General features: G+C 47.3%; 1 protein-coding gene across 1 annotated transcript; it reads left to right on the top strand.

Moving 5' to 3' along the window:
- Nucleotides 1-704: 704 nt before the first annotated feature.
- On the top strand, nt 705-8,681 carry LOC128309523 (U5 small nuclear ribonucleoprotein 200 kDa helicase). Its single transcript, XM_053045933.1, has 4 exons — nt 705-749; nt 838-1,990; nt 2,060-7,074; nt 8,276-8,681. Exons 1-4 carry the CDS (start codon nt 705-707, stop codon nt 8,516-8,518), a joined length of 6,456 nt encoding a protein of 2,151 aa, XP_052901893.1. The 3' UTR covers nt 8,519-8,681.
- The last annotated feature ends 2,248 nt before the right edge of the window (nt 8,682-10,929 follow it).

A 10,929-nucleotide genomic window follows, 5' to 3' on the forward strand; every position in this document is an offset into this window, starting at 1 on the left:
GCATAGGACAATTCAATAAAGCGTTACAAACATTTGCACAATCAGACATACACAAGTTCAATTCTATAAATAGCTAGCAGCTTGCATATTAGGACTGTTATATAGGGTTTAACTGGGGAAAGATGACCGAAGGAAAAAAAGCGTCGCAAAAACAGCTCAGAAAAAAGCGGCACAAAAAATAATTTTTTGCTGCGGCACAACTTTTTGTACAGCGGTTGATGTTTTGTGCCGCCATTACAGATCCCCAGGAACAAAATTGTCATACTCTCTCGTTCTAACTGATCTACAAGCAAACCTGCCGAAGCGGGAAAGCATGACGATTTTGCTCGATGGGTTGGTCCGATGAGGTGTTATTAAGACGTCTTTTCGCAGTCTTTTCCTCCCCGAAAAGACCGCGAATAGACGTCTTTTCGTGTGCCGTTTTGGAGCTTGGGACGTGATGTAGTGCGCACATCGTTGCTTGATGTACCTTGGTACAATTTTTCGTTGTCAGCCATATGAACGCAGACTCCATTAAACGTCAAAACAATTCACAAGCCGAAAGCGCTTGTTTCGTGTGAAACATTTTGTGAAAATTTTATAGGAAATAGACATAATTACTACAAATAGTAAACACTTATAGGAACACACTTCGACTCTTGTGCTAGATTTGTACTAGAGTGTAAACGCTTAGTGAAAACTATCTTTAAGAGTACAACACCAGTATGGCTGACGCAGCGGCACGACAGCTTCAGTATGAATACAAAGCGGTAAGCTGTGAAATTCGCCAAAATAGTTTAATGCTTACATGTCCGAACGAATCCTTTACTTAATTTTCGGCTCCTTTCTGACATACAGAACTCAAATCTTGTGCTGCAAGCGGACGTTCGTCTGATCGAACGACCCAGGCGCGATGAGGCTACCGGCGAGGTCATATCGCTGGTTGGCAAGCTCGATGGTACCCGCATGGGTGACCGAGCTCAACGCAGCAAACCGGAGAAAACGGAAGAACGGAAAGCAAAACGCCAGAAGCGTGATGAGGCGCAATATGATTTCAATAGTATGAAAGGTGCTACCTTGCTGTCCGAAGGAATTGATGAGATGGTCGGCATTGTTTACCGCCCGAAAACGCAAGAAACGCGTCAAACGTACGAGGTGCTGCTAAGTTTCATCCAGGAAGCGATTGGTGACCAACCGCGCGATATCTTGCGCGGCGCGGCAGATGAAATATTGGCCGTGTTGAAGAACGATCGCATGAAGGAACGCGAAAAGAAGCGTGAAATTGATGGTCTTCTGGGCAGCGTGGCGGACGAACGATTTGCACTGTTGGTGAACCTTGGAAAAAAAATTACTGATTTTGGTTCGGATGCGGCCACCGCGATCGGTGGTGCGGGACAGGCTGGTCCCGGCGGTGATGAACCGATCGATGAAACGTACGGCATAAATGTGCGCTTCGAGGAATCAGAGGAGGAGTCGGATGAGGATAAGTATGGCGAGGTGCGTGAAGACGATGGGCAGGATGAGGGCGAGGAAGCACGAGATGATGGTATTCTGCATGCCGAAAATCTTGGCGGTGGTGAGGACATGAACAAGAAGGAAAAGGCACTCGATCCACGGGACATTGATGCGCACTGGCTGCAACGGTGTCTTCGAAAGTACTATAATGATTCAATGATGTCCCAGTCTAAAGCACTCGAGGTATTAAATGTACTCAAAGAATCCGGAGACGATCGGGAGTGTGAGAACCAGCTGGTACTATTGCTGGGCTACGATTGCTTCGATTTTATTAAGCAGTTGAAGAAAAATCGGCAAATGATCCTGTACTGTACGATGCTGGCACAATCGCAGAGTGAGAGTGAGCGTGCGAAGTTGCGCGAACGAATGAAGGCAGATGCGGCACTAGCAAAGATTCTGCGACAACTTGATACTGGAAAGCAGGAGACGCAAGAAGGCCGGGACTACGCTAATGGTGGAGCAGACGGATCGGACACAAAACCATCGCTCCGATCGCGTCGCGATCGTGCCTTGGATGACAGTGCTATGGATTACTTGGATAGCGGCCATGCGGGAAGTGGTGCAGAACGTACAGCTGCTGTGGGAGGACAAATCATAGGCAATCGCACAGTACTGGAGCTGGACGAGCTTGCATTCACACAAGGTTCACATCTGATGGCCAATAAACGTTGCCAGCTACCGGACGGATCATTCCGTAAGCAACGCAAGGGATACGAGGAAGTACACGTTCCTGCTCTGAAACCTCGCCCGTTCGATGACGACGAAGAATTGATTGGCATTGAAAAGCTTCCGAAGTATGTGCAACCCGTTTTCAACGGCTTCAAAACGCTAAACCGCATTCAGAGCCGACTGTACAAAAGTGCGCTAGAAAGCGATGAAAATCTGCTCCTTTGTGCTCCTACCGGTGCTGGTAAAACGAACGTTGCACTGCTTACGATGATGCGCGAAATCGGTAAGCACATCAACGACGACGGAACTATCAATGTGGACGAGTTCAAAATCATCTACATAGCTCCTATGCGATCACTGGTACAAGAAATGGTCGGTAACTTTGGCCGTCGGCTGGCGACGTACAATCTCACCGTTTCGGAATTGACGGGTGATCATCAACTCAGTCGGGAGCAAATTGCTGCGACACAAGTCATCGTCTGTACGCCCGAAAAGTGGGACATTATCACCCGCAAAGGGGGCGAGAAAACGTACACGCAGTTTGTGCGTTTGGTAATTATTGATGAAATTCATCTGCTGCATGATGAGCGTGGTCCCGTCTTGGAAGCCCTGGTTGCTCGTACGATCCGGAACATTGAAACCACGCAGGAAGATGTGCGCCTGGTCGGGCTTTCGGCAACTCTACCCAATTACCAGGATGTCGCGACGTTCCTGCGCGTTCGTCCCGAAACGGGACTTTTCTACTTCGATAACAGTTACCGACCGGTGGCACTGGAACAGCAGTACATTGGAGTGACAGAGAAGAAAGCGCTCAAACGGTTCCAGGTGATGAACGATATAGTGTATGAAAAGGTGATGGAGCATGCTGGCCGCAATCAGGTGCTGGTGTTTGTTCATTCCCGTAAGGAGACGGGAAAAACGGCACGTGCTGTTCGTGACATGTGTCTCGAGAAGGATACGCTTGGGACGTTCCTGCGTGAAGGATCCGCAAGTATGGAAGTGTTGCGGTCCGAGGCAGATCAAGTTAAAAACCAGGAGCTAAAGGACCTACTTCCGTACGGCTTCGCAATCCATCACGCCGGAATGACGCGCGTTGATCGTACTCTGGTGGAGGATTTGTTTGCCGATCGACATATCCAGGTGCTCGTATCGACGGCCACCCTGGCATGGGGTGTGAATTTACCGGCTCACACCGTCATCATCAAGGGCACGCAGGTGTACAACCCGGAAAAGGGACGATGGGTCGAACTGGGAGCGTTGGACGTATTGCAGATGCTTGGTCGAGCCGGTCGTCCACAGTACGACACGAAGGGCGAAGGCATTCTGATCACAAACCACAGTGAACTGCAGTTCTATTTGTCGCTGTTGAACCAACAGCTACCCATCGAGTCGCAGCTCATTTCGAAGCTACCCGATATGTTGAATGCTGAAATTGTGCTTGGAACGGTGCAAAATGTAAAAGATGCCGTCACTTGGCTTGGATATACGTACCTCTACATTCGTATGTTGCGTCAGCCAACCTTGTATGGAGTATCGATCGATGCGGTACAAGAGGATCCACTGCTCGAGCAGTTCCGTGCGGATCTTATACATACTGCTGCTTTGCATCTCGAACGCAGTGGTTTGATCAAGTACGATCGTAAGAGTGGTCACCTCCAAGTCACGGAAGTAGGTCGAATTGCATCTCACTACTACTGCACGCACGAAACCATGCTTACATACCACCAGCTCTTGAAACCTACGCTTAGCGAGATTGAGCTGTTCCGCGTGTTTTCGCTGTCCGGAGAATTCCGCAACATTACTGTGCGCGAGGAGGAAAAGCTCGAACTACAGAAACTTATGGAACGTGTGCCGATCCCGATCAAGGAGAGTATGGAAGAACCGAGCGCAAAGGTGAATGTACTGTTGCAAGCTTACATCTCACAACTGAAGCTGGAAGGATTTGCCCTGATGGCCGACATGGTGTACGTTACGCAGTCCGCTTCCCGGCTGTTGCGAGCTATCTTCGAAATTGTCCTTCACCGTGGTTGGGCCCAACTGGCGGACAAATGTCTCACCCTCTGTAAGATGATTGATCGTCGCATGTGGCAAAGTATGTCGCCACTGCGCCAGTTCCGCAAAATGCCCGAAGAAATCGTAAAGAAAATAGAGAAGAAAAATTTTCCCTGGGAACGGCTGTACGATCTGGAGGCGAACGAAATTGGTGAGCTGATCCGTGTTCCAAAGCTTGGCAAGACGATCTATCGCTACATACACCAGTTCCCGAAGCTAGAACTCTCGACGCACATCCAACCGATTACACGCTCAACGCTTCGCGTGGAGCTCACCATTACACCCGACTTCCAGTGGGACGAAAAAGTGCACGGCCAATCGGAAGCATTCTGGATTTTGGTAGAAGACGTCGATTCGGAGGTGATTTTACATCACGAATATTTTCTGCTGAAGGCGAAATACTGCACTGATGATCATTTGGTGAAATTCTTCGTACCGGTCTTTGAACCATTACCTCCTCAGTACTTCTTGCGCATCGTGTCTGACCGTTGGATAGGTGCCGAAACGCAGCTTCCCGTGTCCTTCCGGCATTTGATTCTTCCGGAGAAGAATCTTCCACCGACGGAGTTGCTTGATCTGCAACCGCTTCCGATCAGTGCCCTGCGAGATCCATCGTTCGAGACACTTTACGCCGATCGGTTCCCCCAGTTTAACCCAATCCAGACGCAAGTCTTCAATGCAGTGTACAACAGCGAAGATAACGTATTTGTCGGAGCTCCCACAGGATCGGGAAAAACTACCATAGCGGAGTTTGCAGTACTTCGATTGCTCTCGCAGAATCCGGCAGGCCGCGTAGTGTATCTTGTCGCACGTGATCCCCTCGCAGATCTCGTGTTCCATGAGTGGCATCAACGATTCGGGCAATCCGCACTTGGTTGCAAAGTGGTGAAACTAACTGGCGAAACTGGAACTGATTTGAAGCTGATCGCCAAGGGTCAGATTATCGTAACGACAGCCGACAAGTGGGATGTGCTTTCGCGCCGCTGGAAACAACGCAAGAACGTCCAGAACGTGCAGTTGTTCATCGTGGATGAGTTACAGCTGATCGGAGGAGAGGATGGCCCCGTACTGGAAGTAGCCTGCTCTCGTATGCGTTACATTTCATCGCAAACCGAACAACCGATACGCATCATCGCTCTATCGGCTTCGTTGGCCGATGCGCGTGATATCGCACAATGGCTTGGTTGTAGCACGAACGCTACATTCAATTTCCATCCTTCTGTTCGTCCAATTCCTTTGGAACTGCACGTACAGGGTCTCAACATAACGCACAATGCGTCGCGTGTTGCCGCCATGTCGAAACCAGTGTATAATGCGATCACTAAGTTCAGTCCCCACAAACCAGTCATCGTGTTCGTCACATCTCGCAAGCTGGCCCGGCTCACAGCGATCGATGTGCTGACGTACTGTGCGGCAGAGCTGCAGCCGAATCGTTTCTTCCACGCGGAGGAAGAAGACATCAAACCATTCCTGGACCGGATGACAGACAAAACGTTGAAGGAAACTCTCTCCCAAGGAGTGGCGTACATGCACGAAGGACTGACTGCTTCCGATCAACGAATTGTAGAGCAACTGTTCGACTCTGGTGCAGTGCAGATAGCTATCTGTACGCGCGAACTGTGTTGGGCTTTGAACATAAGCGCACACCTGGTAATTATTATGGACACACAGTTCTACAATGGACGGAACCATTCGTACGACGACTATCCAATCACTGATGTGTTACAAATGATTGGCCGCGCCAATAGACCTCTGGAAGACGACGATGCTAAGGCCGTTCTAATGTGTCAGAGCTCTAAGAAGGATTTCTACAAGAAGTTCCTCAACGAACCACTGCCAGTGGAGAGCCATCTCGATCACAGATTGCACGATCATTTTAATGCCGAGATTGTCACAAAGACGATTGAAAATAAGCAGGACGCAGTAGATTACTTGACGTGGACGTTCTTGTACCGACGTCTAACGCAGAACCCAAACTATTACAATCTCCAGGGTGTCACTCACCGTCATCTGTCGGATCACTTATCGGAACTGGTGGAATCAACACTCTCCGACCTGGAACAGTCGAAGTGTATCGGTGTCGAGGATGAAATGGATGCACTTCCACTAAACCTGGGCATGATTGCGGCATACTACTACATCAATTACACTACAATAGAACTGTTCAGTCTTTCACTGAACAGCAAGACAAAGATTCGAGGTTTGCTGGAAATCATTTCATCCGCGGCAGAATATGAGGATTTAATCGTGCGCCATCACGAGGATAACATTCTGCGAAGTCTTGGATCCCGTCTGCCCAACAAACTGACCGGTCCTAACGGTACCGCACCGAAGTACAATGATCCACACATCAAGACGAATTTGCTGCTCCAGGCCCATCTTTCACGACTGCAGCTGGGCGCAGAGCTTCAGGGCGATACTGAGCAGATCCTTGGCAAAGCAATTCGTCTGGTGCAGGCGTGCGTAGATGTGCTGTCCTCTAATGGTTGGCTATCGCCCGCCGTCGCCGCTATGGAGTTGGCACAGATGGTAACACAAGCAATGTGGAGCAAAGATTCATACCTGAAACAGTTGCCCCATTTTACCGCGGAAATTGTAAAGCGTTGTCAGGAGAAAAGCATCGAGACGGTGTTTGACATTATGGAGCTGGATGATGACGATCGAACACGTTTGCTCCAGATGACTGATCAGCAAATGTCGGATGTAGCACGATTCTGTAACCGATATCCAAATATCGAGCTGACGTTCGCAGTTCTCGATAAAGATCGCATACATTCGGGATCTTCGGTCGATGTGGAAGTTACTTTGGAGCGCGAGGACGATGTAACAGGTCCAGTAATAGCACCCTTCTTCCCTCAGGTATGTTTACCATTGGAAAGTTTTCTAACTGATATGCTTTTCATAATAAATGTAGATTTTGGTTTGTTTCACACTATTTTTAAGGCATGTGAGTGGGAAATAGTTCGAGGGGTGTTACCCATTAGCTACTGTATGTAATATTTATTAAAACCAAAGGGTAAACATAGAGCGTAGGAGCGTCGCCACCAGGATGATAGTGTTTGACCTGTGAACAGGATGTTACAGAGCGCAGTACAGCTTGCGCTATCGATAGTCCATCTCTGAGAGAAATGTTGATGAATTACAAGATCATGAAGATTACAGCATTATAAAGCTAACGAAATATTTTTCCTGCTTAACATTGGGTAATCTGGCCAAGTTAGTGTAACGTTAGTTGCAGCTAAAGAAATCATTGTTATTATTTTCACATGATAATGTCAGATCACAAACTATGCAAACCGGCCCATAAATGACACTGAGTTAAAGATCAAAATTTGCATCCTAGGCGCTTGTCGCTTCAACCACAAGTTTATGTAGCTTAGTGTTGCACTCATGTAAGTTGATCCAACTTCCTCGGATCTCCGCAGGTACGGTAATCGGAGCCAATCGAACCGAAACACTACCAGTGGAGTAAAGAGGAGCACAGGTGCCTAATAAACCAATCGTCGTATTTCGATCAGTCGATCAGCCAGCCCGTTGCTATCCATAATCGATCATTATTAATCGCACCCATGCGCTCAAGTCCTATCTGATTACTTTTCTGCCAAATCATTTGTTTTCGGTTGGCGGAAGGTAGAGATCGGAGATGGTCGAAGACCGAAGAAACCACAAACCAACCTCATACAAGTGCCACATCGATCATCGATTGTCCTTTTTGTTGTTGTTTGAAGGAGCCGCGTAAGAATCACTTTTGAGATAATCCGTCGCATGACCTTTTGCTTACTTATTTACTTATTAGGTGCACTACCAACCACTTTACAGCATTGGGGAGTTACAGAAGTGTTCGCATACGCTCACGGCTAATTAATTTTTTTGTTGATCCGTCGTTGATTTTGTGCAATTTTAGTTAATGTATGTACCTGTGCTTAGCTCAAATTTCTCGATTGCGTTTCCATTCATAATAGTTAGAGTTTAGCACTAAAATAATATTATTAATTTAAAAATATTACTACACTTTAAAATATGTTACAAAACAATGCGTTCTTATTTCCTTTTTTCACAGAAACGCGAAGAAGGTTGGTGGGTTGTAATCGGTGATCCGAAAACAAACTCGCTGCTGTCCATCAAACGACTTACGCTGCAGCAGAAGGCGAAGGTGAAGTTGAACTTTGTCGCTCCGAGCCCAGGCCACCACGAGTACACGTTGTACTACATGAGCGATTCGTATCTGGGTTGCGATCAGGAGTATAAATTTTCCATCAACGTTGGCGATTTCCAGTCGGAGAGCGAAAGCGAGTCGGATTAAGGTAAATGTGGTGGCGGCGCACATACAATTTCTACAGTTCTGATGACCGTTAGTTTAAGAGGGTTTGCATAACGCTAAATGAAATGATACATTATTTGTCACCACCAAAACAATGAAAATGAAATGTGTTTGTTATAATGCATAGTAATAGAAAATCTTAAAACTTAAACCTTTAGAAGACTACCGTGCAATTTGTGTAGATTGTCTTGAGAAATAACGTTGCCCAAAAGCCTTCATAATTGTAACATGGTCCATCTTCAAACATTTGCTCTTCCTTCCCACAACGTGCAAGCAGCATCAACGTGTCCTTCCGGTTTTCCTTCACCTGTTCCGCTACGGATTCAAATTTCAAGGCATCAATCCACGAAACCCTATCCCAAAACGTATCTAATATTTCTTCACGATCGTGTGCGTGATTCCGCGAAGTGCAAAAAGTCGTCCGTGTTTGTTTGATCGTACCAACGCCGACGCGGTGGGCCACCCACCACAGAAGATGGCGCAGAATATCAACTAATCGATCGAATTACAACTGAACAATAGGGTAAAACGGCCGTCTTTAAAATTGTCGCCGAAATACGAACCAAACGTGTAGTGCGGTCGAAAAGCTTGCCCAAAGCTACTCGGTATCGATTTCGAAACGATGCACCCGTGTCCACGCTAGCGAGGCAACGGTGGTATAATTTTTGGGTTTTCGTGTGTCGATCGTGATGCGTAAAAACCTTCATTACCGTGATCCTCTTCGGACGACCGGGTGTGTGGGTGTGTCCACAACTTCCTCATCCGCCTTCAGTTCCGGTCTGGGTGGCTCACGTGTAGGTTTTTTTTTCCTGTGTTTCGCTCGCCAGCGGATAAAATTCAATGCTTGAAAACAATGCAAACCGAACTCGTGTTTGGCCACGAGCATCGTGTTGCATATCACGTCGTTTCGAGTAGACGTTTCGGTATCGGTGTAGATGGAACCGAGTATAAGGTGTCCCAATACTGCATCCATTATATGGTAGATGGAGGGAAATGTGTGTTCTTTCCATGTCCCAAGACGGTGGATTATATTTTGAATGTTATTCCGCAGCTGGCGCCACCAGCCAATGGCAGGGATTGATAGAACACAAATAGAGGCGTGTGATGACACGGAATAGAGCGCCTATCGGCAGGATGTTCGCGATCGAGTGGGTGAAACTTTCCGTGAAATGTTTGACAGCTCGTAAGCCACACGCAGGGTTCACCCAGATCGAATCGCAATCGAGCGCTAATTGCAGCGATGTTACGGATCAAGGGTTGCGCGTGTTGGCTCTATCTGGGATGTAGGACCAATCTAGAATGGAAAAATGAAAAATTACGATGATGTACGTATGTTTATTGTTTATGATTGCCCACAAAACTATAAATTTTATCGTCCAAAACCATCTATTGCTTCACTTTGATGAAATTACCAATCGATCATTCACATAAAGTGTTGTCAAACATTTCGTTCGCGTTGGAGTGAATATTTGTGAAACAAAAAGGGAAAATTAGAAATGTGAATCAAACCCACAACAATTTCAGATGTGAATGCAACAAACCGGTTCTGACCCTTTTCTCTTCAACAACGTGCTGCTTTTAGAAATACCTCGTGCGACATCAAAGGGCTACAAGCGGATTAACGCCTTCATGATAGTTCCACTGCTGCCATCTTGATTGATGAATGGTAAACCCAACCGAATGCAAAGCCAGCCGATCTTTTGGGGGATGAAAGGGCTTGAAAGTGCACTTGGCCGGCACTTATTGGATGGAGCATAGAGAAATAGTTTCTCTTCTTCCTGCTACATGCCTGTGCTCGTTGTTTCGTATAGGTCTGTAGGCGCCAGACAGACGTAAGCATTTGTCAAGCCTATCTTCCTAGAAGCTGTTGTACTGAAGTGTCTCTAAAAGTCTTAAAAAAGCAGCCCTCAACATATGACTTGTTACTGTTACAGACCGCAACTGGCGCATTGCGACGAATGGTGTTAAAACCCAACCCGTCTAGGGAGTTTTCTCTGACTAAATTCAAATTCAGTTCAATTCTCCAACAATCAGCGATTTCTCAAGACTACTTCCGTTTGCAGCATCTATTTGCACAACTTTACGCCACGCCACCCACATCGATCGCGTAGTGACACCAGGGGTTCATCGCGAAGCATGCAGGCACTGGATGACATCTGTCGTCGTTTAGCTTGGCCAGCAGAGCAGTCGGTGCCGATTTGTGTCGACACCCTGGAAAGGAAGCGACGAACCGGTAACAAGGGCAACGGAAAGCAAACAAAACAACAAGCGCCACCGTGAGCTAAAGCTCGGAGTGGATGGCAATCCAGCGCCCATGCACTGGTTGCATGATTTGTTTATTTTTGGAACATCACCAAAGCGCCCGTGTCCAGACCCGGCTCCGATGGTGCTTC

Source organism: Anopheles moucheti, chromosome 2, assembly GCF_943734755.1.
Source record: "Anopheles moucheti chromosome 2, idAnoMoucSN_F20_07, whole genome shotgun sequence".
Classification (NCBI taxonomy): domain Eukaryota; kingdom Metazoa; phylum Arthropoda; class Insecta; order Diptera; family Culicidae; genus Anopheles; species Anopheles moucheti.

Bases quoted from the DNA above. Each gene is read 5' to 3' on its own strand.
- LOC128309523 (XM_053045933.1), top strand. From the start codon at position 705: ATGGCTGACGCAGCGGCACGACAGCTTCAGTATGAATACAAAGCG. The intron at 750-837 runs GTAAGCTGTGAA...TCTGACATACAG, and splicing joins TTCAGTATGAATACAAAGCG to AACTCAAATCTTGTGCTGCA. The intron at 1,991-2,059 runs GTCGCGATCGTG...GAAGTGGTGCAG, and splicing joins AAAACCATCGCTCCGATCGC to AACGTACAGCTGCTGTGGGA.